The sequence below is a fragment of the Stylophora pistillata genome, chromosome 3 (genome assembly GCF_964205215.1).
Source record: "Stylophora pistillata chromosome 3, jaStyPist1.2, whole genome shotgun sequence".
Taxonomy (NCBI): Eukaryota; Metazoa; Cnidaria; class Anthozoa; order Scleractinia; family Pocilloporidae; genus Stylophora; species Stylophora pistillata.
In genome coordinates, this window is record NC_142521.1 from 36,263,175 (window position 1) to 36,280,592 (window position 17,418).

General features: G+C 39.0%; 1 protein-coding gene across 1 annotated transcript; it reads left to right on the forward strand.

Moving 5' to 3' along the window:
* Window positions 1-1,950: 1,950 nt before the first annotated feature.
* Window positions 1,951-16,989, forward strand: LOC148735876 (NLR family CARD domain-containing protein 4-like). The gene is made up of 6 exons (XM_088752694.1): window positions 1,951-3,015; window positions 5,797-6,521; window positions 6,950-7,132; window positions 8,464-8,577; window positions 9,079-12,458; window positions 16,716-16,989. Exons 2-6 carry the CDS (start codon window positions 5,810-5,812, stop codon window positions 16,914-16,916), a joined length of 4,590 nt encoding a protein of 1,529 aa, XP_088608820.1. The 5' UTR covers window positions 1,951-3,015; window positions 5,797-5,809; the 3' UTR covers window positions 16,917-16,989.
* Window positions 16,990-17,418: the final 429 nt, after the last annotated feature.

A 17,418-nucleotide genomic window follows, 5' to 3' on the forward strand; every position in this document is an offset into this window, starting at 1 on the left:
AATACTGGTAGGCTATTTTTCTAACCCCGACTACTTCTTCTGTTATCAGACCACAGAAATGATATTTTGTATTTTTTTATGAGTGTTTTTTTTTTTTCCAATCTGTTTTTGGAATGGAGTCTATGACAAAATATTAATTAAACTTAATAGTAAGGAACATCATACTTGTGAACTTGTCAGTAGAAAGAAACAAAACTGTATTTGAACCACTTTAAGTAACTTTGTTAACTAAACATCAAACTGAAAAGCATATTTCCTTTAAATCTAACAAGAATGAATTATGTACAAAATTGAATAGTCCATTTTACAGTTGTGTGTTTGGTTGCCAAGGGTGACCTTGTTATGATACAAACCTTGCTGCCTTTTAAATCTAAATCACTTTGTTATCATGCTAAGTAGATACAGGTCTCCATTATGACAAGGTCACCTTCAGCCTCACTCCAAATCAACGGCTTGGTAACTAAGTACACAACAGTAAAATGGCCTATTAAACAATATGTTACTTTAAAGAATGTTTGAGAAAGCAAATCTTTTTAACAACAATTTGAATTTGATAACTTAAAGCTTCATTTGGTACAATAAGTTATCTTAATTATTCATGTACCTTTGTGAACTGCATCCATAATTAAAGTTAGTTTTTTAATTTGTAGTTTATTAATATACTTTAGTAATTGTGCATGTAAACAATCATGTGATTGTTAAAATAATTTTATTTCTTGTAATTAATCTACAGCTTTGCAAACTAACCATTATTTAGTCAAAACCTAGCCAGTAGCAATTAGCTAGTTAATTAAATATTGTTAAATTGTAAACATGATTGAGGAAGATGGTAATTATAAAAAAAAAAAAAAAAAAGAAATTTTTAGTCACACTGTGATTCTGCTGGTTGCATGCTTGAACCTGTTCCTTACTGTATTTTTCCATTTTATCTTTATAGAATTATTTTCTGATATATATTTCATAGTTATACAGTGTATGTAGGTGGGTGAATTTAATGTATACACATCTAAATGGTAATCATTTTTTGTTGTAATTAACTTTTATAAACAGAGATCCATTGAAAAACACCCAGACTGTGAGAGACAACCCTGTATGGACATTGCTGTGAATATCGAGTAAGTTTTGAACATCCTCATCACTGTTTTAATTTTTTTAAGTTATGTTTTCTATTGATTTTAGAATTTTTGTTTTGCTCACTATTTCTAGTTTGTGGCAACTGAGGTAGAAGCCTGTTTTTGATTTTGCATCCAGAATTCAAGTATACTTAAAACTCCTGTCAGATGAAGAGCTTAAAACCATTTTCTTTTCAATTGTGTGTGCATTTATGTGTACTGTAGTCACTTCAGATTGATATGTTGATCCATATGTGTTTTGCCTCCTTACAGCTAAGTTCCAGAATATTCTGAGTTCCATTTGAGTCACAGGCAGCCCAAGCTCACTACGAGAAAAGCGGACGTGACTCTTACCGTGTTGCGTAACGTTTTATATTTATAAAGGTTTGTATGGGATGTTATCGGTTTGCCTTAAAAGAGAGAAAAAAATGTCTTGTTTTGAAATATAATGGGCTCACTTTATTGCCTTGTTGTTTTCTTTGTTGATTCCGAACGTCTCAGGCCATTTTGAAGCGTTTTCGGCGAGTTAGCGCTATGTTGGTGTTCAACTGCTAAAAGAAAGACAAGGCCGGAAACCTATTTTAGAAGCGTCCGTCGCCCGAAGCGAATAATTCCGCCAAAAAATTTCCACCAGTCTCGATTCCTCCAGAAAATCAAAGCAGAGATGTTGCAGTTCCATTTTCCATTCACTCGATTCACAATTCCTCCCCCAGATCTTTCACTAGCGATACTTTTATCTCCAGATCGATAGGCTTTCCCATTTCGAATTTGGCTGGTTGAAACGACCACTGTCCCTTCGCCGATCGCACAGTATGTTGGGTAACAAAAATAAGCCCGGCGAGGGTAGCCAGCGGCCTGCAGTCCAAAAACAAACCCGTTAGCTCCCCTGGAATTTCGCCGCAGGTTTCGTTCATAGCTTGACACTCAGGAACGTGCACATGGCGATCGATCTCGGGTTTCCACTGAGATATTTAAATTAGTAAACACATTTTCATTCGATGTTGATTGGTCGATCAAAACAATGCGGTCTTGACAAAACCTCTCGAGGGGACCAGGGGAGCTAACGGGTTTGTTTTTGGACTGCAGGCCGCTGGCTACCCTCGCCGGGCTTATTTTTGTTACCCAACATACTGTGCGATCGGCGAAGGGACAGTGGTCGTTTCAACCAGCCAAATTCGAAATGGGAAAGCCTATCGATCTGGAGATAAAAGTATCGCTAGTGAAAGATCTGGGGGAGGAATTGTGAATCGAGTGAATGGAAAATGGAACTGCAACATCTCTGCTTTGATTTTCTGGAGGAATCGAGACTGGTGGAAATTTTTTGGCGGAATTATTCGCTTCGGGCGACGGACGCTTCTAAAATAGGTTTCCGGCCTTGTCTTTCTTTTAGCAGTTGAACACCAACATAGCGCTAACTCGCCGAAAACGCTTCAAAATGGCCTGAGACGTTCGGAATCAACAAAGAAAACAACAAGGCAATAAAGTGAGCCCATTATATTTCAAAACAAGACATTTTTTTCTCTCTTTTAAGGCAAACCGATAACATCCCATACAAACCTTTATAAATATAAAACGTTACGCAACACGGTAAGAGTCACGTCCGCTTTTCTCGTAGTGAGCTTGGGCTGCCTGTGTTTGAGTACCATAATCCAACAGCTACAGGCTTTATGACACCTAGGTGTACAGACGAAACAGTTCCTTTTCCCACAGCTGGTTGAATTTCATTGCTGTCCAGCAGATTAATCACTACCCAGTAGATTGGTGTGAACACAATCAGCCACACAATCTACTGAGTAGTGGTTTATCTGGTGGATGGTATTATTGATTCAATTCAGAGGAAAACAAGTACCTGAGAGTTTAATTCAACTGCGGTTATCATCTCAGAGGAGAAGCAACTTGAAAGGTGAGTGTTAATCTATTGACATCAATGCTCATGTACATATGAAGTTAAATGCTGATCACTCTTAGGGTTTAAAGGGTGAATACGTGGTTCCAGAAAATATCCATACCCTACAGGGGCCTTTTTGATTTGCAGCCCCCCCCACCCCGCCAGATTTTCTGTTCTAGGGGGTATCACTGCTTATGTACAACCAACTTTATGATGCTTTCAATTCTCAGTTCTCTCTGAATGTGTCCAGGTTCTTGAGAGGCCATTCTTGTTGCACTTCTCTGCTTAAGATTGTGGATGATTGGAGACTGGCTCTTGACTCTAAGAAAGTACATGTAACCGGAACTATTGCCATTTACCTTTCTAAAGCATTTGATTTGATATGTCACAATCTACTATTGGCTAAACTGCAGGCCTTTGGTCTGAATTACGATGCTATTGCCTTCTTTCAATCATACTGGACTGATCGTCAACAAAGGGTCAAGTTTCATGGCATAAAATTATTCTCTGAATGGTGTCAAATCAAATGCAGCGTACCTGAAGGTAGTCCACTTGGTCCCTTGTTATTTAAAAGTTTTTCTCAATGACCTAAACTTTGCCAGACAAATCTCTTCTCTGCGTCTAATTATGCTGATGATACTACAACTTATGCATCTAATTATGACATCAAGACCCCTTGAAACCTGGCTAAACCTGGACCTTGACATCGTGGTCACCTGGTTTTCTCAAAATTATCTGATTGTTAACAGTATTTAAACTGAAGGTATGATACTTGGTAGTCACTTTTATGTCCCTGAACTCTTTATTGGTGACTCTAAGGTGGAATTGCATGTCAAACTCACTTCAAATTCTTGGGGTGACTATTGATAACAGACTGACTTACAGTGAGCACATATCCGACATGCTTAAGAAAGTCTATGCCAAGATCGGTGCTCTAAGATGACTCAAAAGACTGATGCCTCACAGCGTGTCTCTAACACTTTACAAGGCCTACCTGCTTCCTCACTTGGAATAACTCAGTCCACTACTTATTGGAATGAATAAAACTTTAAGCTCTAAACTAGAGTCAGTCCACAAATATGCACTTAAAACTTTACTAAATCTAGGCAGCAATCTTGATTATGATACTATCTTATCCTTGAGTGATATGCAGTCTCTTGAACAAAGATGCTATAATAGTTCTCTTATTTTATTGTACAAGTGCAGGAACTCTAATGGTCTAGAGTACTTTAGAAACTTCTTCCAAATTTCCAAAAGTAGATGTAACTTAAGAAGTAGGGGTACTGATATAGAAAATCAAATAAGATTAGTGAGTTCATTTGTAAGCTCAAGGCTTTTGATTTCAGCACATTAGGACCCAGCTGTCAGTACAACTCTTGTCTGTAGTTATTATTGTTTATTTGCACATGTATTTCTCATATTTCCCTTCTTACCACTATGCAATGCCATTCAATTTAACTTTAACTGATCTTTTTATCCTCATCTTTATAGCATTATTTGTACATAGTTTTTATAGTCTTCCCTTTTATACATGAGCCTCTGGCTCAGGCAATCGGGTAACCATGCCTCACATAAAGACAATAAACTTGATTGATTGATTGAAGAACATCTGAGTTCTATTCTGTAAAAGAGACTGAAGTGGTACTTTTGGAGTGGGTGCACTATTCTAATACTTTTGCTTAAGGTTATCTCTTATTTATGTTTGTTATCTGTAATGGCAGTAATCTTTTCTTATGTATGGAGGAGATGCTCAGATAGAGGTAAAATCTTGTGCAACCAAACACTGATACAAGGCACCTATTCTCTATCTGTATCTATCTCTGCTCTGTCTGAGTCATTCTTCAACTTTGCAAAGCCACAGTCTACCAGCTTGAAGTAGAACTGCACCCAGGCTACAGTTGCTTTTCAATTTTTTCCTTTTCATCTACCCAGCAGAGTAGTGGTGGCTCAGAAATCATCTTGCTGTATTTGTGAAAGCTTTCTTCATGGATTTGTCAATTAAGTGAGCTTAATTGGTTGAAGGCTCCTTGGAGATTGTGACATATCAGAAATAACTATCCTAGACAAAGTTGCCCAGATAGTTGATCATTCCAAGCAATCTTAGAATGTGAGTTTCACTAGGTGGCATAATGACAACTGGGTAATAGGCTTGACCTTGGCCAGATTTGATAGCCAGTAAGGGTACCTCAGAAGTCAGAATGTGTCTGCAGTATTGAGCTTCTACTTCTTAAACATGAACTTGTCTTTGTTGGTTTGTTGGTTTTTTTTCCTGTTCACTTACTTTTGGCAATTTTGTTCATTCTTTCATTATTTTTTAAACCTTCTTCATCAGCACCACCAGCTTTTTTCCAAAAAGTTGTAAGCTTTTGGTGTCACTCTCTCCAGTCCTTCAATGAGTCTATCAAAATGCTTTTGAGTGAGTTCTGTGCACTTGATATTTCAGAAGGCAATTTGAGCCTTATTTATTTGCAAAATGAGATGTGTTACATTTTTAGATTACTTGGGTCTTCATCAAGTTTCTCTTGCTTGAACCTATCACTTTCCAAGTCTTGATGGGAGATTATCAAAATGAGTGTAGTTCAAAAGCAAAGTTTTGGTACTTTAATTTTCTATTGTAATCCTTCAAGTGACTTCAGAAATGAATAAACTTTTACAGCTGCATCAATTCAAAGCTGAGGAAAGAGGCAAGATGTTATGCTGGGCACAGGTTATCAAGCTCAAATAATAATTATGGTAAACTATACATTACCTTTTGATACTTTGCATAATTCAATTTTCCCTTTTTTTCTTTTCCAGAAGCTGATCGACAATGTCAGTAACTGTGAGAACTGAAGAGAGTAGTTCAAAGAACAGTTACGGTGACCCACCAAAGATCAGTATTAATCTTCCAGAGATAAGTGAACTAACCCAGACTTTTAAAGATTGGAAAGATGTTGAACTCCCAATTGACATTCTGTTGTTAACAGTGAAGGACTGTGAGTTCTTAAGTTGCTACTATTACATTGTTGATCCATTCACAAGCTATTGTAAAGGGCTTGGTCATGTATACTTTGGCAGCATTGGTGAAGATCAAGATGTTAAACTGAAAGTTGCTTTGATGAGATGCTCAGAGGGTTCTAAAGCTCCTGGTGGTTCTTTGACTGTTGTAAAAAATGCTGTCACCCAGTTGAGACCAAAGGCTGTGTTTTCTGTGGGCCACTGTAGTGGTATGAATCAGGAAACAACAAAGCTGGGGGATGTGGTTCTATCAGAAAAACTCACCACCTCTTCCTATCAGAAGTTTACAAAGGATCGCATGGAATTTTGGGGGGTCACAGCTCCTGTCAGCAAAGACATTGCTGATCTCATTAAATATGCAGGTTTTGGTTGGAATCCACCCCTAGAATATCCTAAAGAAAGAAAAGTTGAAGTCCACCGTGGTGAGATTTTGAGTGGTTCTGAACTTGTACAAGCTGAGAGGCGCAATGGCCAACTTGTGAAGTCATTTCCTGGAGCAATTGCAATTGAAACAGAAGGGGAGGGTGAGATCTCTTTCTGTTTGAAGTAAATGTTACTGACAGTATAATGACAGAGATAATGGGATATAATTTAATCATTGAAAAGAGAGTTTTTACTGAACTCATGTCTCATAGTTTTGACTGGGATGCTTTACTCTCACAATATGTCTCTACACCCAGAAGTAGAGATGCCAATACTGATGAACAAACTAGCATTTCATGTACATGTAGAGAGAGTAAGAGTTACAGTTTTAATATCCCAATGGTGTGGAAACTGAGAGAAGTTGTTGCTGGAGGGACTAACTCTGCAGCAGTATATATGCAGCGTGACTTTCCAAAATATGTCTCCAGTTTCCTACAAATCTTTGATAACAAAGGTAAAGGTAAAAAGCAATAGATGTTGGGGCAAAGTTGTTGTGGTATTTATGAAAGCTTGTCATTTCTTGTCTCAGGAGTTTACAGTGCAGCACATGATCTGAAAATGGAGTGGGTTGTCGTCAAGGGTATTTCAGGTTATGCAGATGGATCTGAAGTAAAAGAAAGCTGGAAAACATTTGCCAGTGTCACAGCAGCCTCTCTTGTTGTCAGCATTCTAAATAAATGCAGCATTTTTGATGATTGGCCACATTACAAAGGTAAACAGATTAGCATTACTTTGTTTTCATGGTTACAGTTTATTTGCCTGCAGTTACAAGCTGTCCTTGTATGCTGTTTAGTTTTGTTTTAAATGAATTTGCTGGAACCAAATCACCAAAGTCTCTACCTAAACTGAATTAAAAACATGATTAATGATTTATCATCATGTGCTGATCAATGAGAACAGCTCTTGGATCAGAAATGTTACATGTTTGTCAGCAATTTTCACTTGCTTTGTTGATAGATGTTCTGCTGAGTTAGCAAAAGCTGACAAATTAAATAATGACGTTTACCTCAACTCAACATACAGGAGCTCTAAGTTATCCGTGAGGGTTATCCATGCGGGTTATTCTCGGTGTGGGTTATTATCCGTGCGGGCTATTATCCGTGCGGGTTATTATCCGTGTGGGTTATTATCCTTGCGGGTTATTATCCGTGCGGGTTATTGTCCGTGCGGGTTATTGTCCGTGTGGGTTATTGTCCGTGCGGGTTATTATCCTTGCGGGTTATTATCCGTGCGGGTTATTATCCGTGTGGGTTATTATCCGTGCGGGTTATTATCCGTGCTGGTTATTATCCGTGCGGGTTATTATCTGTGCAGGTTATTATCTGTGCGGGTTATTATCCGTGCGGGTTATTATCCGTGCGGGTTTTGAATCTGTTCAAGGTTGATGGTGGAATGCTTTTAAACTTTTTGAAAAATTTTGTCCCCCGGGAAAGAAGACCTCTGACCCCCATAATTCAACTGTAGAATGATGTAGACATTTACATGTAGAATCTCCTGCGTTGTAAGCTCCCCTGCTGCACCCCCATGATATAAACCACACACCATCCACATTTCTCTGTGCGGTCACACTAAGGGCGAACTCTCAAAAGGTGAGTTTTAGAAACTCTACGGTGGCTATTTTATGTTATCAACTGAGTTGATGAAACCAAATTATCATTGATGACATAAAGACAGTAAAGTGCTATATTACTTACATCACTTGAGTCACTGTCATTGTCTACAAATTCACAGTATGTCCGTTAAGACTTCCAAGAGTAGTAATTTTGGCCCAATTACAGCATGGTGCTTCTCCTTAGTGTACGGAAAATGTTGAATTTCTAGGCAGAGGTAGAAGAGATTAAATGCATGGCACCAACTCCTCACTACGTAGATTTGCATTTATAGAAATCTTCCACCCACATTTGTTTCAGCAAATAGCTTAGCAAGCAAGGTTAGGACACAGGTTTAGAATGATGGTGGTTTGAACTAAATGTAGTGCCATGTTCTTTTCCTAACCTCACGAGGCTGTCTAACTGCTGTCTGTTTGGTTTTCTGTTCTTGAAGATAATTCAACTGACAGACAACTTTCAGCACTGAGTAAAGACGTTCCGGTACAGCCATCGTCTTCTAGTGCCCAGTCTTCCCATCAGTCACAAGCCTCGTCTGACAAAGTAGCAGGTATATATTTGAATCAAGAGTCTCTTAGACCAATTATAGCATAGGCTGCAGTTTTTTAAGTTTTAACAGACTGCAGTTAAAATTCAGCATTCAAAAATGTTGAATTTCTCGGGCAGAGGTAAGGAGAATCACACACGTGTTAAATTCCTCCCAGTTCTGCATTTGTATAACCTCTACAGCGACACTGATTTAATAATAGAGCTTTCCAGTCAAGGTTAGGACTCAGTGTTCAAATATCAGTAGTTTAAACCACTTGTGATAAAGGGGTAAAGGGGGGACCGTAATGCCCAGATAAAGGGAAATATAGAATTATATGACGAACGACAATATGATTCACTCTATTTACTCCCAGATTTGAAGAGTAAGTTTTACTGAAGTTACAAATTAGAGTTGATAAAAATGCAGCCTCTAAACTGATGAAAAACTCTAGTCTAGAAATGATTATGTTCTCTTCAATTTGAGAGTTACCAAAAATTTAAGAAGGTGTTTTTTTGTCTACAGATTCCTCTGCGATGCAATCTTTGGAATGGTGCCAGAACCAGCTGCGAACGTTTTACAGCACCATGTGTCAAGTGAAAATAACACCATGGGACCCAGACAACACGGTACACATTAATGACATATACATACAGTTGACGTTATTACAAGATCACAGAAAACCTGACGGGGCAACGAAAAAAAGGGTGGGAGACATCAGTGAAGTATTTGAAGGTGACGAACATCATCCCATCCGTAGACGAATTCTAGTGTATGGAAGACCTGGAATAGGAAAGTCTACTTTCAGTCAAATATTAGCTGTAGATTGGGCAGATGGCAAAAAGGAGATCCTCAGAAAGTTTTCTCTTTTACTGTTAATCAAGTTGCGAGACGTTTGTGATATTCCGGACCTCTGTACTATGTTGAAAACCGCTAAACTGTTGTCTGCTGATGACCCGATGGCAGTCAATAACTTGTATGAATATGTTCGTCAGAACCAGGAGAAAGTGCTGCTTATATTGGACGGATATGACGAGTACAGCGGTGGAAAGTCATCCCCAGTTCACCAGATTTGGAGAGGCAGTCAGCTGAGAGACTGTTGTGTAATGATCACAACGCGGCCAGTGAAAGAGGATGAGCTTAGAGTGCCAAGTCATGCTCAGTTTGAAATCAACGGGCTCGATAGCAGGGAACAAAAGAAACAGTTTGCAAGAAAGATTCTTGCTGATGAGGAGGACGTGGAAGGGTTACTTAACTACCTGGAGAAGCAGAACCTCGAAAAGATGGCAGAAATACCGCTTTTGTTGTTGATGTTGTGTCTTCTCTGGAAAGAGAAAAAGCATCAGTTACCCACGTCTCGTGCGCACATTTACGTACAATTTATTCAGACTCTCTTGGATCACATGGCTACAAAAGATGCAGACAACGTGGCAACAGGTAAAAGCATAGATGAATATCAAGAGGAACTTTACAAAATAGGAAAACTTGCATATGATGCTCTTTTGGAGGACCGTCTTCATTTTAACTTCAGCAAATGTGCGCATGGTGATCTCTTCGAGAAGCTAATAGATGTGGGTTTTTTCCAAGTTTCCAAACGTTCCGCTTTGAACCGTGAGGAGATCGTTTATTTTCTTCATAAGTCTGTCCAGGAGTTTCTCGCCGCCTGGTTCGTTGTCGAAGAACTGACCGTGAAGAAGAATGGAACTGTCACCTGCTTGTCAGGAATTGATACGTTTGAGAAATCAAGGAAGATGGCTGAAGTGCTAAAATTCGCATGTGAGTTGTCATTAAAAGCTGCCGGGATTCTTTTTGATCATCTACATGACGTTGGAGAGAAAGAAGGTCTCACAAATTACCAGTTCACCAAGACACCTTCTGAAGATGATTTGTCTGGCGAACAACGACAGTTTATTCTACTCTGTGTCGATTGTTTGTTTTTGTGTCCAGCCTCAGACAGAACAGCCGTGTATTCTGCATTTCTCTCATGTGTTAACCATGTTGTGATACTTACGAAAAAAAACACGTCTACTGCTGCTGTAGAACACTTCTTCAAATCTGTCAGCAGTTTCCCAAACTATTTTTTTGTACATGACTGGCCGTTTGAACATTTTCCCGATGATGTTCTATCAATAATGTTAGACTTGAACGCGGTTCTTTTAACGTATTCTGGAGAAAGTAAAGATGTACAGAAGTACGCAGATATACTCGGTAGGAACTCTTTCCTCAAAAAATCCGGGGGGAGAAACTTTGTCTATCTAATTGACATAACAGATGAGGTTTTTCATTCTGAATTGTTTCCTGAACTGGTATCAGCGCCGGTTTGCTCTTCTCAGCCACCTGTGGATAATTTAGTAAATAACGAAAACAACAACATTGATGTACCTTTGACTGAGAACCACTGTTTGTCACTGGTGAGAGAGGTTGACATTTGGGTTCACACATTTAAGGAAGCTGTTCTGTTGAAGAACGCGTTGCCTTTAGTAACAGCTCCTCGAGAAATTGGAATTAAAATTATAATTCAAACAAAGAGACTATGGAAGGAGGAGGAGGAGGAGGAGGAGGAGGAGGAAGAGGAGAAGAAGGAGGAGGAGGAAGCCTTTCAATTGAGTGAGAGCGCGATTAACGGAATTAATTTTACTGACAATCTCCACAGATTAAGACTTTCCGACATCAATACAGCAGCAAAGTATAAAGCTTTTATCTCTGACTCACTGCAGCATTCTCCAAATTTGCGTGAGCTCGACCTGTCCTTCGTCCCTTTACACAGTGGTGTGAGTCATTTGGCTGAGAATCTTCATCACGTGCCACAGTTGACGAGATTAGTGTTGGAAACTGTACAAATGGGAGAAAAGGAATGTGCGGCACTGGCTGCCTCATTAAAGTACTTAAACAAGTTAGAAGAACTGAATATACAGGACAATGCCCTGGGTCACGGGATTATTGAACTGGCCAAGAACCTGAACAATGTACCCAATCTGACTAAGCTGGACCTGAGTAATACAAATATGGGTGAAGATGAAGCATCAGCACTGGTTGCCTCATTAAAGTACTTAAACAAGTTAGAAGAACTGAATATACACGACAATGCCCTGGGTCACGGAATTATTGAACTGGCCAAGAGCCTGAACAATGTACCCAATCTGACTAAGCTGAACTTGTGGAATACAAATCTGGGTGAGGATGAAGCATCAGCACTGGCTGCCTCATTAAAGTACTTCAACAAGTTAGAAAAACTGAATATACGCGACAATGCCCTGGGTCACGGGATTATTGAACTGGCCAAGAGCCTGAACAATGTACCCAATCTGACTAAGCTGGACCTGAGTAATACAAATATGGGTGAAGATGAAGCATCAGCACTGGCTGCCTCATTAAAGTACTTAAACAAGTTAGAAGAACTGAATATAGCCGACAATGCCTTAGGTCACGGGATTATTGAACTGGCCAAGAGCCTGAACGATGTACCCAATCTGACTGACCTGGACCTGAGCAATACAAATATGGGTGAGGATGAAGCATCAGCACTGGCTGCCTCATTAAAGTACTTAAACAAGTTAGAAAAACTGAATATAGACGACAATGCCTTGGGTCACGGGATTATTGAACTGGCCAAGAGCCTGAACAATGTACCCAATCTGACTAACCTGTACCTGAAGAATACAAATATGGGTGAAGATGAAGCATCAGCACTGGCCCATGCACTAAAGTATGTGCTACTGCTGACATTTCTCGATCTAAATTCCAATCCACTTGGCCGCGGGGTCAGGGATGTGGTCCAACATCTCAGCAGTGTTCCTGAGCTGAGGATCCTGTTCCTTCAAGATGTTCAGATGACAAGGACAGAATTTGAAGAGTTGTGTACAGCAGGAGATGAGAGAAACATTGAGGTGAACACCGATTACCATGTAAGTGCCATTTTGTTGTTTCACTCAGTTGTTATGCATCTAATTTTTGTTTAGATGCTCTTCAGCAGAGCACTTGATAATGTTAATTACGAAGATTAAATTGAGGGACTTCCAAATGACATGATATTTCCTGATTACACAATAATTAAAAACTTTGGGAGTTCATTCGATTGACCTTTGCTTTGCTTGTGTAGTTACGCCTTACTTGAGAGAGAAAAAAATAGACGAGTTGTGAGAATATTTGTCTGACCAAACTCCTCGGATCAATTTTGAATTTTGAAATTGTTCGGCTTCTGTTATTATTGTGGGATGCTGTTATTTGGGTTTGATTATTTAACGAGAAAGGACTGTTCAACCCATACGTGCTTTGAATTCGATGAAGTTGTTCCCTACATTCTATGCGGGCATTTATTCGCTTTTGCTATCAGGGAGCGTGAACCCCAATAAATATATATGAGCGAAGAAAAGGGATTTTTTCCTTTTTTAAAATCCGAATTGGTTTTTTTAAGTGAAAGTCGCGTTGATTCTCTTTTCCTATCTTCACGTCTTAAAGGTTTGTGCCGATGATAGGAAATAATTCAACAAAAGTTGAAGGTGTAATAATTGTCTTCTTTAACGAAACTGGCACGGTGTTATAGTTAACTGGGACTTGAGTGGTTTCCTTATACTCATTTATCAGTTGGATTCTTTTCTTCTTTGGATTATTTGCTCGTGTTGAGTAACTCCGTCAGTTGCTCGTAGAGCCTCCTGGTCTCCTAGGTCTCCATGATAACACTATTTTGTTTTGAAATATCAAAGACAAACATTGCAGATAATGAATTTTTCTTGAGTGAATCTCGTAAGTCTCTGTCTCAACTTGGTCTTGCAATCGTCCATTAAATAATCCTGAGCAATGATATTTTTTAACCTCAGTTTGGCAGACAGTAAAACGGATCCTGTGTACACCTCACGCTGCTTTCCATGTTTCCGTTACATCGTTGCTTGTTTGGATATGGTTTGCGGAAAAGTATTTTCGAAACTGAATGAAGAAAGAAACAAATTTAGCTTTCAAGACTTGAATACTACATATTTTCTGTCAGTAGTGTCCAGTATAGTACATGAAGTTGTCCTAATGGAACGAGGCTTGGTGATATTTTTTGATAAACTTTGTGAGTTCATTTGATTGGGTTTTCTTTTTGAGGTAATATTGAAAGAGAAATCTTCTGTAGTTACGCCTTACATAGGGAAACAAGGAAAGAGGAATTGTGAGAATTTTTCACTGACAAAATTTCTTTGGGTAATCAGGAGTTTAATTTTTGAAATTTTTAGGCTTGTGTTGTTTTTGTGGGATGTGTTTATTTGGGTTTTTATTTGAGAACCCCGCTAATAAACAACTAAAAAGCAAAACAAATCATTTTAAAAGGCGCTATCCGCGAGACGCGACCATTAGTCAAACTCGGCACTGTGTTATAATTTATTCGCTCTTAAATGGTTTCCTTATTCTTATTTATCAGTTGGATTCTTTTCTCTTTTGGCTACTCTGCTCGTGTTGCGTAACTCTGTCAGAAATCGGGGCCTATCGGTCTCTCTCTCGTCGTATAAGCTCACTTTTGAAGAAAAATTAAAGAACAACATTGTTGATAATGAAGTTGTTAAACTTGCTATCGTATGTTTGTTTCTGCTTGGTCTCCCGTAAATCATAACAAAATAAGTTTTAAACTTCAATTTACCACACACCGTGGAGTTGATTCTGTGTACACTTTACGCTGCTTCCCATGTTTCTGTGACATCGCTGAACGTAAACAACTTTTTGATGTGAAACTCTTATTACGATCACTAGAATAAAACATCTGCCTACCTTATTCGCTGCTCGTCTAGCCTTTCCTGTAGAGTGTGGGCGTTTTTTGTTTGCTTCGAGGAATACGGAAATGCTGCATTATCCTTCTTATATAAAAAAAAAAAAAAAACAACAGACAACTTATGTGGCATGAAATGATAGGTTAGGAGGCGTTAGTTGAGCGGAGCACAAGTGTGAACCTTGAAGTTTTTTTTTATTTGTTTTTTATCATTATTATTTACTAGGTGTCTCGCATTTGCTTCAAACATGGAGTTTTGTCAGAATGTTACGGTTTCAGGGAAAGGAATACTCTATGCTTCTAGTAAAGCAGAGAAAAACATTACAACGACAACCTCGGATTATCAAAAAGGAATATCTAGAGTTGTCTAACTTTCAGTCGTGTAACAGTGTATTGAACTTGTAATAGACCTCATCAGCTTGGGAAATATGTAGAATTTACTTCTGCACTCCTTCTCTCTAGAAGGATATAGAGTCAAACTGAAACAGACAAATTACAATCGTTTGTAGGCACTCTGCCGTAATGTCCCTGAACTAATAGCGCTTTATACTAATGACGTCATGAGATTTTAGACCCCCCGCGTGACTCAGACAAACAAACTCTACTTCTTTGAGAGCTCCAAGGGAAATGGCGATTAGTTCGCTTATTCCCTTACAATTCTGACCGACGAGGACGGCGTTCCTGGCTCCAAATTTGAAAGAGAACCGGAAGAATACACTGCAGACCAGCTAAAACGGTGGTTAAAATGTATGGGCTTAAAATTAAGCGGTAAACGAGAAGATCTTGTACAGTCTGTGGGAGATGCGGGAATTATCACACCCTTGATCCGGCAATCGATCATGGAAAATGGTTTGCTGCCAAAGTTCTTCAAGAAAATTCTGATGCATACAATGTAAAAAGGGGGTTGACAGGCCTACACGACTCCCTACCGAGTGTTTAGAATAGCCTGTTCAAAGTTTGGCCCTCACGAGTATGTCTTTGAGCGATCGCCCTCTTTTGTAAGATACGAGCGGCGGATTGTTGTATATTGCGCTAAATGCTGGTTGTGTTTCTATTAAATGCCAGTTCATGTAGTTTATGTAATTGATGTTCGTGCAGTCGTCATTGAATAATTTCTGTTTCTTTGACGTTGAATTTTCTCTTTCTTTCGGTGCTTTCCTCTTAGGAGCATGTGCTCAACTTACTTGCGCTGGTCTAAGATTTGCCTTCAGTGGATCGGGAAATTCGGCTGTTGGACCTTTTTCGCCGGGCCAGTGAAGAGCACAAATATAACTTAAGTGTTTCTTGTTATATTTTTCTCCGTAAAAAACTCACGTGGACAAGCCGCTAGCCAACGCTTGCACTTTGCCATGTCTCACGAAGGTTTTGGTAGGAATGAATACTTTCTTCCACGATTCCTTTCTCTCTTTGAGTGACTTTGGCCATTTATCTGCATATTTTGAGTCTGTCTTACACTCACCCCAACAACAGTATTTGGTACCAACCACACCGCTTCCTTTTGGAACGCCAAGTCATTTTTTGACGAAATTTTCCGTCGTTTTCTTTTAATTTTACAGCTCTCGCTCATACATTTCATTAAGCTGGTCGCAATGTTTGTCTGAGTCTGTGCGGGGGGTCTCATAGGTTATCACGTAGCAAAATCTATTTTTAGTAATAGTATAAAGCGCTATTCAAACAGCAAATATCTTTTAATTTTACTTACAATTCTGTATTCCTTTCCCGAAGTAAACCTTGTATTCGTGTTACGATTCTTGCTCTGTTCGTACCTAGGGACTATGAACGAAATAGCGTACCCTCTGAAGTTTGGCAGCGCGTGTTTAATTTTATAGATATATGCTCCTAGGGATGTAACGTAACTAGACAGGGATTAAAATAATTTCGTGCAAAACAAACAGTTTTGCTAGTGGAGAAATGCTGTGGAGTAAAACCCGTCGCGTGTAAGTGTGAAAGGTTAAAAAATTATTAAACTTTTCATTTCCCCTCGGGTAAATAATGATAGCCAATACTTTGTATGCGGATTTATATCAATTTGAGAAGATATTAGACAGTTTTCTTTCCTTTTAAAAAATATAGTATTTAATTTAATCATCTGTTTGTCTGTCAAGTATCGCCTTAATTTAATTGCCAGGGACCATTGCTGTTTGTTATTTATATCTAAGAACATTTTCCCTGTTGTGAAATAGTGTTAGTCGCTTGTAGCTATTTGAATTCAAAAGTGAATATTCTCTTTCACTGTTCGCTTTTTGGACAAATACATTTGAATGCGTCAAGTAATTAGCTTGTGTGTGAAAAAGTAAGTTGAGTTTTACACATAGTTAATGAAACAGGTGTTTTGAAAATTTATCTTGCCTGAAAATGCAAGTTGAGTGTTACACATTATTGGTGCTGTAGTTGATATTGTTGCCCTTTATTCTTGTGATAGGAGAAGGATTATACATGGGAGAGGGACATCCACCGACTTCGTACAAAAGCTGAGCTCAAAGAAAAAGGAATAAGATTCAGAAACGAGCCAGATGATGATGATAAGGATGATGACGAGAACTATGACAAAGATCACAGGCGGCCCAGGCTCTGTCACAGGCTCTTTCACGTGGATTATTGTAGAGTTTGTATAGTAGTTTAGTTGGACTTGCTTTTGAGCTCCGTAAATATAAAGTTGTTTGAAATAATGAAAGAAATAAAGTCTTACCTTCGCACAGAGTAGTCTGTGCTGTTCTTTTCGCGATTTCAGGCCGTTTTGCTGTGTTTCAGCTCAACGTCCTAGCACCACCAAGTAAAAGGGAAGGAAGGAAACTTCTGTCTCACACACTCTCGCCAAAATCCCTCGAAAAACACACTTAAATACTTCCCCTTGAATCGAAACTTGGCTTGCTATTTTGCTAAACATTGGCCACAGTTGAAAATAGCCGTTAGCAAAATATTCACTCCACTTGTGGGTTGGTATTTATTTCAGACCGAATCATTCATATCGTAGGGATATCCGTTGGTCCTAATTTTGCTAGTGTCCAGGCTGACCGCGTCGTAACGAACTTTTGACTGCACAGGTTGTGATGGACGCACATTCTAACGGCGTTGAAATGGCGGTCAATTTAAGATTTTCGCTGGGCCTGTTGCTCGACAACCCA